Source organism: Centroberyx affinis, unplaced genomic scaffold (genome assembly GCF_046629955.1).
Source record: "Centroberyx affinis isolate AG114_WGS23_722 - 3 ecotype Tasmania unplaced genomic scaffold, CSIRO-AGI_Caff_v1 ptg000641l_1, whole genome shotgun sequence".
Taxonomy (NCBI): Eukaryota; Metazoa; Chordata; class Actinopteri; order Beryciformes; family Berycidae; genus Centroberyx; species Centroberyx affinis.
The window spans coordinates 213248-232500 of record NW_027279267.1 but is presented as its reverse complement, the minus strand read 5'-3'; the positions used below and the strand labels follow the sequence as shown (position 1 = coordinate 232500).

General features: G+C 42.2%; 1 protein-coding gene across 1 annotated transcript in view; it reads left to right on the top strand.

Moving 5' to 3' along the window:
- The window catches only part of camsap2a (calmodulin regulated spectrin-associated protein family, member 2a), an 82921-nt gene that overhangs the window by 47443 nt on the left and 16225 nt on the right, over positions 1 to 19253 (top strand). Inside the window, exons 5-7 of the mRNA XM_071518887.1 lie at positions 4471 to 4503; positions 7526 to 7667; positions 8997 to 9136. Coding sequence (XP_071374988.1) covers positions 4471 to 4503; positions 7526 to 7667; positions 8997 to 9136 — 315 coding nt within the window. The remainder of the gene's footprint in view (positions 1 to 4470; positions 4504 to 7525; positions 7668 to 8996; positions 9137 to 19253) is intronic.

The window sequence follows — 19253 nt, the reverse complement described above, 5'->3', positions numbered from 1 at the left end:
TCTATCCCTCCATCACCCCCCCCCCCCACCACCACCCACCACCCCGCCCACCAGCAGTGTGACTGCAGTGTGAGTCACGTAGGCAGCCTCAGTCAGACAGTGTGTGTCTGCTTGTCCCTGTCCCACAGAAAGACATGTACCCTCCTAGGACAACACTGTAGCGCTGACCGGGGCAACAACGTTTTTATTTTAAGCCACTGTACTGTAGTCCAGGGTGGGGGGTGCAGGTGGTGGTGGTGGGGGGGGGGGCAACATTGCAAAGGCAACGTCAGGACAGAGAAGGGAGGACTAATCCTTTTAAGTTGCAAAAGCTGAGCTGCAGCTCAACTGGACATGTCTGGCTTGAGAGGATGTACTTTGACGGGAGAGGGAGAGTCCCGGGATGATTGAAGTGGCGATGGGTGGGGTGCGTGTGTGTGTGTGTGTGTGTGTGTGTGTGTGTGTGTGTGTGTACACTAGCTCATCTGTAAGGGGATGAGGCATAAGGGCCCTAACTCTCCCTGGGGGGTTGATTGGTGGTCTTAGCAGATCTCAGACTCTTTGACCCCGCTTAGCCCACAGTCTTAGCGTTTCCCTAACGCTGTCTTAGAGCATCATGTTGATGCAGCCAATCCTCATCTCCTGCCCCTTTTCAGTCTTTCAGCCCTGGCCTCAGATTGGGTGGGGGGTTGCGGCTTGAGAATACCCTGCTATTGAAAGGTCACAAGCTTGACCCCTTAACAGCCAATGTGCGGCCGTTAACAGCCATTTGTCAAAGTGTCCTTGAGCAAGACACCAAATCTCCTACCTGCTGCCTCACTGTAAGTCAGTGATTCTCAACCTTTTTTATATCAAGGACCCCTAGGATAGTACACATTAGGGCCATGGACCCCCGTTTGTCTCTCGGACCCAAATCTGAGAATATTTTTATTGTCAGATATGATTTTGTCCAGAATTCTGTGACTATCTGTATTGTAGGTAAAGAGATAACAGTGGAACTATGATCCAAACAGTCATTCTTCTTCATTCTGTAACTGTGTTAACTTCTTGTAAATGATGTAATGGTGAAGTTTAACAATTCATCAATTTGCTGGGGACCCCCTGGAACCTCCTCAAGGACCCCTGGTGGTCCCCGGACCCCACGTTGAGAACCACTGCTGTAAGTGACTCTGGATAATGACTGAAAATGTTTTTAAAAATCCTCCATAAGCAGAAGGCAGAAGGCAGGGATTAAAACACGCTTATTAAAAGGGACAACCTTATCAGTAGGGATGTACCACTTTGCCGCATTAAGCATATAAAGGTACATTCTTTGAGACATGCTTGTGATGAAGGGCTATATAAATAAACTTGAACTTGAGCGTCCATTGTGCTGTTATCATGAATGCAATAGTTTGACTATACCTTTTCTACAAACATATTAGTAATGTAGTGCCATACATTAGTACTAAGGAGGGGATGATGTATCGAAATTCAATATATTGCAATACATAAACGTGACAACATGTATCATGGGGCAGAAAAATGAATCGTGATATTAGCTCCATTTTATTCTGCTGTATTAATCAGAAATCAGACAGCTTGCCTATCACAAATTCACAACCTCTCCATCCAAATTATATTATCTGCACTTTGTACTGACATTTTTAAATTGTTGTTTATATTCTAGCAAGCCAATGCCATCGCTAGAAATATTTGTGGCTCAGAAATAAACATAATGCTGCACAGTCAGACTTTGTTGTCATTGAACTTTTATTTATTACATCGTATCGTGGTCGTATTAGTACATGTAAAGTAATTTGTGCTTTCAAACAGGATAGATCAAGATATTCAGGATATTCACAAATAGGTTTAGAGATAAGAGAAACACAATATAAGGACAAGAAAGAACAAAATAAAAGAAAGAATTATATAGGGTTCTTAGGGGAAGGAGAGGAATCTCAATGACAGCCAGGGTTATTGTCACGACCGAAAGCCCGATCCCTCCCTGCTCCACCCCCCCCCCCCCACCCCCCCCCCCCTCCTGCCAACCAAATGTTCAACTTGGCCTCTGAGCCTGTGTTGACTTTGCTGGGTCATATGGGGAGGAGAGCAACGCTTTAGCCACTTGGCCTGGAGAGGTGAAGTGAGGGCAGAGTTTGCCTTCTGTCTCCTCTTCTGCCCACAAATTACCTTTGTAATGCTGTTGAATTTCAGTGTTCTACAGCTAGTGGCTGTTCCACAAATCAAAAGTCTGAGTCTTGTGGTTTTGAAGGACAAGCAACAGAATCATGATCACTTTATTAAAGTAAGATAAATGTCCAGGACTTTGGTTGCAGGTACATATCAACAACTAGTAACATAAGTTGAAACACATGATAGTGGGATGACAGGACCTCACATTTAGTGCAAGGGGACAGTGCAGGATATACAGTAGACAGCAGACTATACATATCACAGTACATATTGTATATATATGCGTTATATAATATATAAAGCGTGTGAAAGAAGGAAGGAATGCTTATTTATTCTGAAAGAATTCTGAATGAGATATTGGATACAATATTGAAATTCATTGTTTGTAATGTAATTTGATGGACAACATGCGTTCTGTGTTTTCAGTATTGTACCTTTTGTTTGATCACTTTACAGTGTCTTGTAAGCCCATGTGGGCTGGGCACCAGTATGGTGTATGACACTGTAATCAAATCAAATCAAATATATATATAAGAAAAGCATCCCTTCACTATCATTGTGAGATAGTTAAACTAAGAAGGATGGAAATGCATAAGAGTTTTGAGCCTTGTGGAGCATGGACATCGGCCCTGAGGCTTAAGTGGAGTAGTGTGTAAAGACCTGGCTTAGAGTATAGTCATTATATGAAGTGTAAAATTGCACAAGTTAATAGTAAAGACATGTAATATAATAAACAGTTTGTAGCAACACTTGTAATACTTGACAGGAAAGCCAAGCATTTCACCAATCAGAAAATTTCAATTGATTTCCACCCTATTTATCTGCCTCACAACACATCAAGAGAGCGACTGTTGTGCTGTGATAGCAGTTTCAAAGGTCCAGTCAATGGTAAATAGATCAAACTTATCAACTGATATCTGGTAAATGAGATTAGCTCAGATATCCATTCGCATAGAGGATTGCTTTTTGTGTGTTTTTGATAGCGTCGGTCCCGTACGACCACACTTGTGACTCAAATTACCATTCAAAGAGCTGAGAGGTCAATCGAATCATCCAGGAAGCTACAATTGATCTTTTCATCTGCCTGCAGCGGCCTCCTTCAAGGTTCAGACCGGCTGTTTTTCGGTACTTAGGGACTCAAGCGCTGTATTTTATCATCGGTGATGGCTCGCCTTTGAAGTCGAGCACTTGCCAGCCAATCTGAGTGGCGCTTACCGTTGGCTCTTTGATGCTTGTTGGTGGTGTGGGAATTAGCTAATAACTGAGGCAAGCCTTCCCTATTCTGGAATCAGCTTACATTGTCAGAGGAAAAGTAGGGATGACAATTTGGTTATATCTTGTAGGCATTTAGCTGATGTTCTTATCCAGAGTGACTTGACAATGAGAGAGAAACTTAGGGTTCAGTGTCTTGCTCAAAGACACTTTGGAAGGATGCTGGCTAGTGGTGGACACACTGGCTGTTGCGGGGTTCAAGCCTGTGACCTTTTCATTACAGGACAGATTACAGGACAGAAACACTTGTCCTACTACAGTGGTTCTCAACCTTTCTGGTTTCTGGTTCCTTAAAATGAAGCAATGGCCACTCATGACCCCCGTTACAGGTGTGCATATGCAGTTCAACCAAATAATGATTTTCCCTTTTCAGCTTGTTTGATTATCAGAGGCTTAGAGAGAAAACTATTCAATATTTCACAAGAAAAAGCTAAAATCAGAGAAGATTTTGAAAAAATAGACATGATAATACATTTTCCTATCCTATAAATCATCTCACACACCCCCAAAATAATCTCGCAACCCATTGAGGGGTCCCGACCCCCAGGTTGAGAACCACCGGCCTACAGTACACACATTTGTTCATGTGCACACATTAGGCTGCGTTCACACCGCATGTTTCTGATTTTTTATTGGATGACTGTTCATATCTATTCCAGGATGTAACTCATATCTGATGCCAATATGAACTGACAGCGATGTTGAAAAGACACACAGAGTAACAATAACAAAAGACGTTGCATTCCTTTTTGTCCCTATGCTTCTGATGCTTGCTTTGAACACAGTTGAAGCGTCTCCACCAATCAATACAGCTATTTGGCTTTCTTGCCATTCTTGTGTCTCGTCGTCCTCCATGCTAACGCTGGCTCAGCTGATCTGCTGTTGGCCCCAAAATTATAGTTATTGTCTCAGGTCTAAAGTTTCTCCCATTGAGCTGATGGCTGTCCTGTCTTTGCATGTATTACTGACCACATAACTAACTAACTAACTAACCAATATGTCTTTCTCTGTTGTTTTTTTTTTTCTGTTGCTGTGCTGCTGCAGTCTCCAACCAAGTGGTACATGAAGCTTGTGCCTGTAAGTCAAATAACCAGTGCTACGCTCATGCCCTTCATCTGTGTATCCATAGTGACCATCTCTCTGCCTCTGTTTCAATCTATGTCTCTCTGCGTCATTCTGTCACGTGACCATCAGCATGTGACTTCAAACCAAGCTTTTCTTTCTTGGTTTTCTTCTGTTTCGATCAATCAGGGATTCCTTGTGGCATTATTCATATCCATGTGATTTCATGCATAATGCATGCACTAATGCATGCAAAAACGATGAAAAAGATGAAAATGCACGTAATTGTAATTATTTGCTCTTGCCCCAAGATGACTCAGTAGAGCAAATTACATTATAATTCAATTATCCTATAATCACACATGATTCTCCTTACTGTGTATTGCACATGAAGGCTGTTGAGTTTGTTAAACTGCAGTGTGTACAAACATTCAGAGTATTCCTGTATGTTTGACCTTAAAAAATACACTTCTCTGTATTTGCTAATGTGATGCACCTTTTCACTGGAGTCTATTTTGGGTTTCCTGAACAAGCTCCTATGAGATGCCCAGAAAAAATGAAAGCAGTTTCATTTGAGAGGTGGCACAGCTGCATCTGGAGGCATTTGACATGAAATGTTTTGAGAGTCCTTGTGTCAGTGCTTAAGCCCTCACTGCATTTTCTCCCTTTTGCTAAACATTATGAGCTCTATTTTCGTGAATCAGTGGCGCACAGCGACTGATTTTTGGTATTAGTACTGATATTTGCATGGTCAGCAGTGTGCAGCAGTGGAAATTGGGTGGATTAGGAGGAATATATTATCAGGTAGTGGTAGTGACTGCCGTCAGTCATGACCAATCAAATCACCTCTTTTCCTCCCATTTAAAAACAGTGTGCTCAGCACCAAAGCGCTCTTGACAATTTGGTGATGCAGAGAACAGTCCAGAGCAGATCCACCACAAAAGCTTCTCCCAAGACGAAACTGATGTCTTTGTGCAAGAGGTGCAGAATCACCGTGAACGAATATACGGCACTTTAAATTAAATTGGCTTGGGAGGAGAGAACACATTTGGTTATCGTGTTGCATCGGTCCTAGGAGAGCCGTCGGCCAATGTAAGAAATGGTTCAGTGATATTAGGCGAAGAGCCAAACAGAAGTTGGCAGCGAACCACAGGGACAGTTTGGCTACGGGGGGGGGGGGGGGCATCCACCTGCCAGTCCCTGACATCCTGTCCCTGATACGGAGGCAGCCACAATCCCCACTCCATGTGCTATGGCGCACACAGACAGTTCTGATTTGGATGACAATCATTCAACCACTGCCACATGCATATACTGTATTGTTTGAATGAAAAATGCATCTTATTTTTTCCTACTTGAGGGATTTAGTAGTCAAATTGGGCAACGTATCATCCACAAAAACGCTCAGTAAGCGGTTGAATAGGATCTGTTCATGTGTTGAAAAAAAAACATGGCTCAAAAAAAAAAAGCCCCAGAACATGACTGCACCTTTTTGGCCTGGTCTGAGCAGGTGGGTGAAGCAAGCGCAAATCCTTGTAATCCTTGACACCAAAATTGCACTGCGCTGCTTGATTGTTACGGACACACCCCGCCCCTCAACCCCCTCCCACTTCAGCACAGTCAAGTTCACGACGAGTCACCAAAACCACAAACGGCCCCCCCATGCACCATGCACCGTCACGAAAATAGAGCCCTTTGTGTGTTTCATGGACGCTCATATGTGTATTCCATCTGTGTACATTTATACTACTAGGGCTACAATCGCATGTGGTGATTTTAGTTTCCTCAGTTAACATGCGTACAATATCGGCATATCGAGTTGACAATTTTGACACATTTCTTTTCATTTGGAATACCCGCTGCAGTTGAAAACAGTCTTGATGTTGAGAGTGAAATGATTTTGTTCCTCAAACCATGAAGACTAAAAATCACGATTAATGATAATATCTCGCGAAATATTCAGCATTATCATTTGAGCCGTTATTTGTGCAGCCGCACTCTGTGCCATAACGGCTGTATTTCCTCTCCTTGGGCTCAGTTGGGCTCTTTACAGCGATTAAAGTATTCTACCACACACACTGCAAGGCTTCAGACCCATTCGATTACTTTCATAGATGAGTGAACCTAATGAAGCCTTGAGGCCAAATGCATCTTTTGTTCCAGTGTGTCTGCTGCCGCTCTAAAGAGACATTAAAGACTGGGCTGTTGTGAGATAAACTGATACATGACTAATTTTGAATCCCTAATTAAGGATTTTAAAACTAATGGAACTAACCGGCACCTGAAAAGCGCAACGCTGTTTATAAACCTTTTTTCATTCATTTTCCCCTCACGAAACTGTTGAAAATAAATGTAATGAAATATATTCAATGTCATGTTTTGTGGATTTGTCGTCGACTGTGTGCAATCCGTCCGTTTTTAAAGCTAAAGCTTTGTCAGTCGTTCTCAATGAGTAGCTGAATTTTTAATTTTCTCACCTCATTTTCCATTTTGTCAAGGCACTAACACTACCAGGATTAGAGGTTCCAGGGTATCTGCGGGTCCTGAATATAAATGATCTAAATTCAAGGCCTTAAAAGTATGAAAATGTCTTAAATCCATTTATAAGAGATCTTATTTTTTCACTGTTCAAAGACAGGTTTTCTGCGCTGCATGTCTACTCTTAGACTAATGCAGAACAGGGTTAGTGGTACAATATGCAAAGCACATTACATTACACAAATTACTCTTGTCCTTTTTCTTATCCTGCCTGTTTATAGTCTCAGAACTTCCACTACCTATGTTCAGAACTAGTCTGGTTTGTTTCTTTATTTTGTTTTTTAAATTGGTCTTGAATTTAGTTCCAGATAGCATGAAAAGAGTCTTAAAAGGTCTTGAATTTGGCTTTATGAATCCTGCAGATACCCTCGATTTCATTCCTTGTGTATCAGAGTCGGTAGAGGTAGGAAGGTAAAATGTGTGCACTAGTGTCACTGTAAGGCAGTTTGGATCAAAGCGGCCACTAAGCGGTCCAGTATATGTATTTTCTGTTATGCAGGCTCGCTACAGGAAGGACCAGGCGTCGACCCAGCCGGCTCCCTGGATCCCCCCGGTGGACAACCTGCTGAAGGACAGCAGCGACGGCTCGGCCCTGACCGCCCTGCTGCACTTCTACTGCCCCCAGCTGCTGCCGCTGGACGGTACGGACCGGGGGGGGGGGGCGTATAGAAGAGTACCCCCATTACCTTTACTTCCTTGAAAACAGGGTATCTTTAATGGTGACCTCATAAAAAATCCACCCAATGAAAACATCACAGATTTTTGAACAGTCCCTCTCCCTGACTGATATTCCATTGGTTTACACTTCTGAATGATCCCTCACTGCGTTATGTCCCGCCTCAACATCCTGTTTCAACAGGAAATTCATCAAATCAAGGAAGTAAAGCTGCAGTTTTATGTGTTTTTTAAAGAGGAAATAAATGCCAGAGACGTGTGTCGGAGGAGATAAGTTCTATCAGTGTTGTTGCAGTGTCTGCTGGTTGCTGATAGAGGTCAGTAAACATCATAGATCACATAGATCACTTAATGCCCCTTTAAACTGAATTACCAAAATTCAAGGCCTTCAAAGGTCTTAAAAACAGCTTTAGAGGTTTTAAAAACGTTGCTTTTTCTCGATGCACAACGTTACTTTCCTTGTGACAAATTTCTCTAGTTGTGCTGCCACACTTTACTTTTTACCTATTTTCTTTGGTTTTACTGTTCAAGCTAATTTTAGGGGTGAAACTGGTCTGAAATTGTGTATGAACTCACATTAAACAGGTCTGAATAGAGCTTAGATTTTATTTTCGGAAACCTGTTGTCACCCTGTGTATGTGTGGATGTCTGTCCATTTGACTTCTGCCTGTACATGTTTGGTTCATTACCTCTCTCTCTCTCTCTCTCTCTCTCTCCCTCTCTCTGAATTGCTTGTTTGTTTGTCCATGTGTGTATAAGTCTTGTTAATTTGTGTGTAATGCTTGTCAAGTTTGCCAAAAAGTGTTTTTTGGGTGTGTATTGTCTGAGTTATCCGTTCATTAGAGCACAGATCAATCCTCACAAAACTGCTGAATTGATCACATCAAGTGTTTTGTTGCTTACACACACACACACACACACACACACAAAGCTATCGTTCAACTGAACAGACCCCATCACAGGGACAAATGATCAATCAGACTTTGTGTCCTCTTTGAATACATTACCACATCAACTCAGCCCCTTCGTTGACGACGTCATCTCAGTGCTGAGCTGTGATTGGTCAATCATCGGCAGGCCATTGGGCTTTAATACCTCAACACTTCCTGACCCAAAGATACACCGCAACGCTGTGCTTAAGATCCCACCTAGTTCCAGCACTCTTATCCAGATACCATCAGCACAGTGCAAACCACCAATCAGAATCACTTTTATCAGCAAGTACAATACATGTTAAAGAAGTTTCACAGCACACAGCTTTGACCCCGACACTATGGCTCCCTCTGCCCTCCCAGATGTGTGTCTGAAGGAAAACATGTCGCTGGCCGACAGTCTGTACAACCTGCAGCTCATCCAGGACTTCTGCAAAGACAACCTGAGCAGCTGCTGCCACTTCAGCCTGGAGGACATGCTGTACGCCTCTTCCACCGTCAAGGTACGGCTCCAACCTGCCTGCGTCACCAGGCCCATTCAGAATGAGATATAAGATATGTCAAATAAGTTGCCGTCTGCTCTTGTAGTGTGATTGATAGCACAAGTGATTGATAGCACAACATTAAAACAGGTTATGGTGCTTTGTGAAGGATAGTAGGTAATGTAAGTCCTTGGTTGACAAAATGATAACAGACTGGAACGTCTATATTTTAGAGAGAATGATTTTCTTTTCCAAAATGGACAGAAATTAGTTTGGAAATTGAACTTTTTAAGTGTCTTTTGTGTTTGTTGTGTTAATGAAGTAGTTGGTCTTGAGAAATGGGTCTTGTAAGTTGAGTACAATAATAATTTGAAGGAATTTCAGTTCTTTTTACATATAGAAATGTGTAAAAAGTTGTCTAGAGTGACTTGCTGCTTGTGTTGTGATACTGATCATGCTTGGTCAGTGTGCAGAGGTTTGCTGTATGCAAGGTGATATTCCACTCCAAAATGAAAAGCATGCTTTTGCAGTTAATATGGGATAGTCGTTACAATCTTGGAGCAATATATGTCAGAACTTAAACTGTTGAACGACTGAAACATTGAAACTATGACTTTAAAATAGATGCATTGACCCCATTGACCCTAAGGCTGGTGTTTTTCAATACATTGCTTACCGTCAACAAATCCTATGAAAATAACAAAATCAACAATGCGTTTGCTCTACTCCCGTTACTGTCGGACATGGCTGCATTGGGCACCGGCTACATGGACGAGATTTGTTGGCAAAACAAAATTTTGCAGATTTTGCTGATTTTGTTATTTTCATAGGATTTGTTGACGGTAAGCAATGCATTAAAAAACACCGGCCTTATCCTTTAACCGACAGAAGAGCGGTGCCAAGGCAGAGTGGCGGTTTCTATATTTGAAGAGTTTTGTTCCAAAACAAAATCCACCATTTGAAAAAAGTGGCACCTACTCTAACAAAATGACTGTTACTTAACACAAAATCAAAACAAATGCTGGTCCTTTTTTTAAACCATAGGAGGCGACTTAAGCTGTCTATTGACCAAATGCTAACACTTTTACAACCGAAAATCCCTCTGTTTCAAAAGTTGAAGCCAAACCCTTCACTTGTTGATTTATTCATGAGTTTTGGGAGCGGTGGAAAGGGAGGAGAGCCACATGGTCGGAGGCTGACTGAGCAGCAGAAACACAGCGCTCTGTCTGTGTGAGTCACGCTGTGGAAAAACCTTTCTGTCCAAACTGGCTCTGCTCAACGATCCGTCTTCAGCAGCCAGAGGCCGGCAGCTCTGCACCCAGCCTGCACCGGCTGATTCACTCTCTCTTTCTTTCTTTCACCCGCTCTGTCTCTACTGGTCTTTCTTTCCTTGATTCCTTTTCCTTTTTTCCCTTTTTGCTTTCCTTCCCTTATTTCTTTCTATTTTTTTCTTCCCGTCTTTGTATTTTTTTTCTCCCTTTGTTTCTTTTCTTTCTTTCTCTTTCTTTTTTCTTTTTTTTCTTCCTTTCTTTCTTTATCTTCTTAAAGAAGTGCCTCATAGTGTACAGTGTTTCTCATTCTCTTCTTCATTTCTTTCTTTCTTTCTTTCTTCCTTTATTTCTTTCTTTCTTTCTTTTCATCTATATTCATCTTTTTAAATCAGTGACTTAGTTTGCAGTGTTTCTCATTCTCTGTTGTTCTTTTATTTATTTATTTGGCTTTCCTTCTTTTTCTCCCTTTGTTTCTTTCTTTCTGTCTGTTTGATTTTGTGTCTGTCACTCTGACGTTGTTTTTCAGCCATTCTTTGTTGTCTGACCTCTCTCTGTCACTCTTTGTCTTTCTGTCTTTCTCTCTATCTCCCTCTCTCTCTCTCTCTCTCTCTCTCTCCCTTCCTCTCTCTCTCTCTCTCTCTCTCTCTTTCTCTCTCTCTTGCTGACTCACTCACTCTCTCCCTCCCCCCCCACCATCTCATCAGTTTTACCTCTGTTTGTCCTCTCCTGTCCTGTTTCCTCTCCCTCACCTCTCTTAGTTTCCACGTGTCACTGTTGTGACTGCACAGTCTGTGTGATGCTACTGAGTACAGCTACCCTAGAAACAGCTGGGAAACTGTATTGTAAATTCACTCTCTGCCCTATTTTCTTTCTTCTTGTCTTCTTGTGTGTCGGCCTTAGATCAGCCACAAGTCTGGTAAAAGCCTGTGAAGGTGAAAATTGAAAAGCAGAGACAATGTAAAGTCAGGAATCCATAGGTTTGTGTGTGTGTGTGTGTGTGTGTGTGTGTGTGTGTGTGGTGTGTGCAGCAAAATGATTGTTGAAGCCCCTGTCTAAAGTCTAATCCTAAGAGGCACCAGCCAATAGCACATTTTTCTATGATCAGTACATATACATAAATACATATAGTATGTACATATAGTATACGTATATTGTTTTAGGGAAGATTTGATGTTTGATGTTCATGTTTCTTCAGTATTATTTTCCATTTGGGGAAAGTTGGTTTTAGTGTTGAAGCCCTGTGTTGAGTCCAAACTCATCTGTTTAGTTGTGTTTTAGTTTAGCTTTTGTGTATGTGTAGGTTTGTGTGTCAGGAGTCAGGACATGAAACTAGCTTTTTCCTCCACTGGCCACAGCGGCTACTGGAGTCCAAAACAGCCACAGCGGCCGGTAGATTGGACAAAGTTAAGAGCCACAAACAAAATGGACTAGTATGTGTCTGGTGGCTGGTGTTAATCTGCCAGCCTGGTGTGTGTTTGTGCTTGCTTGTCATGTGTGAATCCCTGTGTGTTTGTCACGCAGTAAAACACTTGATCTGTCTGGTTGAGTTTGACTGTCCCTGACTGTCACCTCAGCATGTCCCGATGCAGGAGTGTTGCTCTCAGCAGACTGAACTCAGGTCAGTGAGAGGCCAAATGTCAGCAGACTGTCAGACTAGACCCAAACATACACTCTGAAAAACCATGTGGCATTTTCACTGCAGCTGTAGCTCGGTTTCCATCCGACCACCCAGCGAATTTAACGCAAGCTTTTGAAAGTAATTCTGGGTACTTATTTAAATTTTTCCATAACCCACGTTTGGGTCCTGACACAGTCGTTGAATAACACTGTATTACATTGTGTTGTTTGTTATTCATTTAATAAAAAGGTCGTAGCCACATTGTATGTCTGTGTTTCGCACAAAAAGGGGCTTTAATTTGTGCAGTTAGTGATGCTATCGGCTGCTCTAAATTCTCACTCTGTGCCAAAAATTCATTTCATGAATCATTTGAATACTTCCGGTTATTATGTCACTGAAATACTACAAGACTGTTTGGCAGCTTTTCTGCCAACAGCCAGTGAATATCTCATAATTTGGTTAACTAATGTTACTAGTCACTAGTGCTAGATTTATTAGTATTATTACAGCAGTAGCGGTAGTAGTAGTACTGGCAGTAGAAGCAGTAGTAGTACTAGTTGTTGTAGTAACTGTAGTAGTAGCAGTAGTAGTAATAGTAGTAGTAGTAGTAGTAGTAGTACTGGAAGTAGAAGCAGTAGTAGCACTAGTTGTAGTAACTGTAGTAGTAGCAGTAGTAGTAATAGTAGTAGTAGTAGTAGTAGTAGTAGTAGCAGCAGCAGTAGTAGTACTGGCAGTAGAAGCAGTAGTAGCACTAGTTGTTGTAGTAACTGTAGTATTAGTAGCAGCAGTAGTAGTACTAATATTACTAGTAGCAGTAGTAACTCTGACACTCACCAGCTACGCTCTGGATAAAACGATCAACTGAATGCCTAATTAGTATTGTAAAATAACTAATTGATACAACAAACACAAGATATTATTATTGTTGTTATCGGTATGAAAGAGCTGTAGTCATTTTGAGTTTGAAACTGCATTTGATTCAATGATATTTCAGGGATAAATCACTCATGTCTCTGCTTGCTCCAAAAGTGCAAACCCCACCCATTTCAAACAGTCCAAAGCAGACACACACACACACACACACACACACCACACACACACACATACACCTACACATATAGGACGTCAAAAAATAATTGAGTCGGGTCTACTAGCTAGTGGCAGTATTTTGCTGACACTGATTTCATGAGGGATAAAACTCCCAGCAGGGTTTACAGAGTTACTGCCTGGCAGCAGCAGCGCAGGTCCAGAACCAGTTCCAGTCTGTAACCTTGACCCAGTTTCCAGGCAGTCACACCCTCGCTAGCGGTGCGCCGTGGCTCGTCATACTAATGGAGACCTTATTATAGAGATTGGACTGAGGCGGGGAGGGGAGGGGAGAGAGAGAGAGAGAGAGAGAGAGAGAGAGAGAGAGAGAGATGGAGTGGAGAGAGAAGAGATAGAAGAGGACAAAGAGAAGGGGAGAAAGAGAGGAAAAGAGAAAAGAGGGACGGCATCCTTAGGGTGCCTGAGCACTTCAGCCAGACGTGCTCAGGCATGCCTACTGCTGGTTTTCACGTACACACACACACACACACACACACACACACACACACACACACACACACACACACCATGACTACGTTCACACTGCAGCTCAGAGTGTCCCAATTCCGATGTTTTTCCCTCACATGTGACACAGATCTGATGTTTTCTAATCAGTGTCAACAACAAAAAGCTACATGGAGTCACAATTTTTTCAGTTCTGGATGCGTGGCACAAAATCAGATCTGAATGCTCAAATCAGAATTTGAGGGCATTATTACAATTAGTTATTTGCAATAAATCTTATGTCATTCACCTGAGACAACTGTCATAATTTGGGCACTATGGCAGCTTTGGCTGAGAGAGGAGGAGCCACAACAATGGAAAGAAAGCCAAATAGCCGACTTGATTGGTCAGTTCAGTCAAAACTCAATGGCATGTACTTTAACCGAAATGTGTTCAAAACAAGAACGGATGTGACGTCTTTTGGTTTTCTTACTCTGCCATGTGTGTCTTCTCAAAATCGTTGTCGGTTCATAGTCATATCAGATATGAGTTGCATACTACAGTAGATGTGAACAGTCATCCAAAAAAATCAGAAATGAACAGAAATTCGGACTTGAGCATGAAGCCCCACAGTGTGAACGTGGCCCTGTTTGACAGTTGAATGAAGTGTGTGAAGTGAGTCTTCACACACACACACACACACACACATACACCAGTCTCTCTGGCTTCACACACCAAGTCCTCATGCTCCTGTGTAGCTTAGGGGTTTGATTCTCAACCTTTTTCATATCAAGGACACTAATTTAGTCCACATTAGAGCCACAGACCCCCATTTGATGAGATTTTGTCTCTCTGACCCAAATCTGAGAATATTTTTATTGTTAGATTTGATTTTGTCCAGAATCCCATGACTATCTGTATTGTAGGTAGAGAGATAACAGTGAAACTATGACCAAAAATGTCATTCTTCTACATTCTCTAATTGTGTTAACTTCTTATAAATGAAATAATGGTGATGTTTAACAATTCATCAGTTTGCTGGGGACCCCCTGGAACCCCCTCAAGGACCCCTGGTGGTCCCCGGACCCCACGTTGAAAACCACTGGCTTAGGGGTTTGATTCCCACTCACACTACAAGTGTATGTACTCAAGGTATTGTAAGACTCTTTGGGTGAAAGTCTCCACAAAACAGACTATGTTAAATGTCAGGTGAAGATGGTTGGATGGCATCATGTATGTTCAATATGCCGTTTATACCAGACAATAGACAAATCCTCATTACATTTGCCTATTCCTTCACCCAACCCCCACAGCCTCAGAATACATACATTACCCGTGCCCATTCTCTCTTAATGGACACCGAGCTAGTAAATCACGTCAGCCCACTCCCATTTACTGACTCTTCATTTAATTAATTCTCCGCAGATCTAAATTGCCATCTGTGGATCCAGTACGGAGAAATGACATTTTAGCAGCTCTGGGCTTTCGCCAGCATTTGCTTCTTCTTTAGCGGGAGGTTTTCAGCCGGCCTGCTGAGGCAATTAACACACTTTGGTCATAAGCTGCCTCTTCAGTACGGCTCTTCACTATCAGTCAGTCGCCCTTTTGTCTACAATCTGACTGCTAAATATCAGTAATAGAGGATGTGTGTTCCAAAGTGAAGTATGCAACATCTAAAAAAAAATGGCACCTGTCCTTACAAATTGACTGATTCCAAAAAATAAAAACAATTGATGGTGGTTTTTAAAGAAAAGTAAAGCGCTTGGTTGGCAAAATGATCATGATAACCCTAGACTGGGCTCTCTGGATATTTTCATTTAGCTGACACACTAACTTCAATTCTGAGATCACCGGCATCAAAGCGATCAATATTAAGGTGTGTGAGGGTTTTTTTTTTTCAAAGTGGATATGCTAGGGATGGGACGATCTGCTTATACGATTAGATATGCGATATGCGGTTCAGGATTCGATACAACCATGATACGATGTAATAATTAAAATTTCAATGACAACAAAGTCTGACTGTGCAGAATTCTGTTTATTTCTGTGCCACAAATCTTTCTAGCGATGGCACTGGCTTGCTGGAATGTAAACGACAATTCAAAAATGTCATTACAAAGTGCAAATAATATAATCTGGATGGAGAGCTTGTGAAGTTGTGATGGTCAAGCCGTCTCATTTCTGATTACTACAGCAGAATAAGATGGAGCTAATATCACGATTCATTTTTCTGCCCCACAATACGTTTTGTCACATTTTTTGTATTGCGATATATTGAATTTCGATATATCGTCCCATTCTTAGGATATACCCTTGATGTTTTTTTTTAGTTGTTGAACTGCAGTGTCGGTGTGGTCACTTCTAGAAGTGTTTGCAGCAGCGGGTCGGGGGTTTTTTCAGCGGGCAGCTCTGTTAAACTTGGCAGTAAATCAGCAGAGTGGGTTTTCCAGATTGAAGTGAGTCTGTCTGTCTGGCTGCTGGACCTAGATCCCTTAATCAACCCTCTGGCCAAATGATTAATGACATCACTGCCCCATGGCCCTGAGTGTGTGTGTGTGTGTGTGTGTTTACGTGTGTGTGTGTAACTTAATTTGTAGGTATGTGTGTGTGTGTGTGTGTGTGTGTGCAAGCCTTGCATCATGCTGCTGCGTGTGACTGACTGTAACAGCGTGTTTATGTGTGCACGCATATGTGTGTGTGTGTGTGTGTGTGTTTGTGGCCGTCAATGCTGAGTGGATTAGCCCCTCCCCCTCTCCCCGCCCCCCCTCCCTCAGCTTTGTTCCAATAATCACCAATCAGCTTCCTGTTTTCATCCTGAGAATGACACACTCCCGACACTCTCCCAATCTCCAAACACCCAGATCTGGCAACGCTGCAGACCTGGCAACCTGCGAGGTAATAATGCCAGTCAATGGGGAGATCAGCAGAGTGGTGGTGGTGCGGCGGTAGGTGGTAAGGGGATCAGCGTGTGTGTGTGTGTGTGTGTGTGTGTGTGTGTGTGTGTGTGTGTGACTGCTGACTGGTGGCATTAAGCGATAGCACTCACACCTGGTCTGTCAGTAGCAGTCAGACGGACAGATGGGGAGAGAGGAGGAGAGAGGCTGGGCTTTCTCCACTAAACCATCTGGGCTGGACGGTCGACAGGAGAAACCTCTCTCTCTCTCTCTCTCTCTCTCTCTCTCTCTCTCTTTCTCTCCCGCTCTCTTTCTTCCTCTGTCCATTTTAGAGGAATACTTCACTTCCTGAATCCAACTAGAGGTAACTAGCTACTTGCATGCCTGACTGTGTTATTAGACTTGCTGTGAGTTGGTAATTGTACGCCAAACAGCTTTATTTTAATGCCAGAGTGAAAAGTAATTGTTGAAACTGATGATGAACAAGATTAATGGCTGTAATAATCAAGTGCTTGGTTTGCATGTGAGGGTGATATCTAGTTATACATCATTCTGTTGCTGCTGTAGTGGGTTAATCACTTTGGTAGCCATGTGCGCTACTTACTACTCGTATCCAGATTCTGTTATAGGTGGCACGCCTTCTTCTCAGACTTTTGCTGCTCTGCATACAAGGATTTTTTTTTTGGGTCCAAAATCACTTAAAATGCCGCAGCAGCACCCAAGGGAAGCCAGAGTTGCTCTTGTTAAATGCCTCTGCCTCTCCTGGTGATGGGTGGGGGGGGGTGGGGGTGGGTGACAGTGAGAGAGGGAGAGAGAGAGAGAGAGAGAGAGAGAGAGAGATATTGCTGAGAAGGTGAATCACTCAGTCTGTTTAGAGCTGAGCCAGGCAGCATTGTCTTTGTCTGGAGACTGTGGACTGAAGGCAGGGAGGAGGGGTGATTGGGAGGATGGGGTGGGGGGTGGGGGGTGGCGAGGGGGGTTTGGGGGGGCGTTGTTTCCTCAAGGTCGTTCCTGATGCACTGCACTTCCTTTGCATATGTATGTTCGTGCACGTGTGCTTTTGTGAGTGAGTACCGGCATGTACGCTGCAGAAAATGTCCATCTTCACAAGTCATTTCCATCTAGTGTGTTGTCTTAAAATCTGACTGTTCTTTAAAGCAAGTTACGATGTAAAATCTGCCTTTCAGCTGAGGTGATTTCACTTGTTTCCAATGTAAAATAACTTTAGCATTTTCAAAAACCAAGCGTGATTCTTTTGCACTAGTGCTGTGATCTGCCTTATTTGTCCTCGTTTCATGATATTGACACTTAATTAAAACAAGTGACGCTGCATTGGAAACAAGTAGAATTATCTCACCCCCGTTTAGCAGAGTCTTTCACTCGTTTTAAGAAAAATAAGATTTTAAGACTGAATGTGAGACTAAATGACTTGCTTAGATGGACTTTTTTTGCAGTGTTGGCAAGGAGGGTAACAAAAGAAATCTGCCAACTGTGCTGACCGAACCATGTGGCGGTTTTTGGGAATTGTTCTTTGCAGGCTATCTACTGTAACACTCTTCTTTTTATATGAAACACCTCTTTCTGGCTTTCATTATTGGGTTACAGACATTTAATTCGATGAGAAAAGATGAAGTGATTTGATCATAGAGAAAGGCTATTCCCAGGTCAGTTATTTGCTGTGCGGTTAAAAAAGACACTGCAAAAAATAATCCAAATGAACAAGTTGTTTAAATCTTGAGTGTAGTTGAAAAATCTTACTGCTCTCAAAACAACTGAAAAAAGCTGATAATCCACCTTGTTTTCTTTGCAGTTTAATTTATTCAATTAATTTACTTGAAGCAATCAGCATTATATTGAGACAAGTGGAGTAATCGTCCAACCTTTTGTCTTGAAAGATTACTCTGAGAACTTGTTTTGAGAAAATTATTAAACTGATATGAAAACAAGTGAAATTATCTCACACAATTGGCAGATTACATCCCTTGTTTTAAGTAGAATAACATTTTAAAACATTTCTGTGGACATTTTTTGCAGTGCAGTGTCCTCAGGCAGTGTGACCTCCCACTGCATGTTGACCTGGTTTCTGACCAGAGCGTGGATTGGCACAGCAGAGGCAAAAACCCTGCCAACATTTCTTACCTGATCTAATTCAGCCTAGCTGATGGTTTGCATGCTGGTGATTGAGAACAGAGAAACAGAACAGTGAAAAATAGGTGACCTTCATGTTTTCTTCATCCAGAAGAGTTGAAATTAGGTTAATGCCTTATTGCCCCTCTCTCTACTGCCACAGGAACTATTGATGTTATTATGTAAAGGGAAGATTAGCCTATCCACCATGTGAAAAGCCCGCAAGAAATAAGAAAGGCCACCTTTAATATTGATTTACAAGCTTATTTGTTTTGATGGGAAAATAATGCATGGCTTACTGAAGAAATGGTGCCAGTTACATGAGCCTAACTAACAAAATCCACACTTGAACTTGAAACTAACTCGTTTCTATGGGAAATTACTTTATGCCTTACTGAAGTGAATAATGAAAATAATATCCCTTGTTAAATGCTGCGCAGTTGTTTGAGCTATGAGAGGGTACAATGTGAAATGGAGTGAGGTTGGTGAATTATTTATGTGCTCACTGGCAGATACTGGAGTTCCTGTTCACCTCGGGTTTTCTGTAAGGGTTAACAGAGACACCTTGTGGAAAAATAGATACACTACATGTGTGGCGGTGGTTAGAGAGACCGTCCTGTAACTGAAAGGTCACACGTTGGCTCCCTGCAGCAGCCATGCGCCCTGTTAAAGTGTTGCTGAGCTGACACACTGAACTT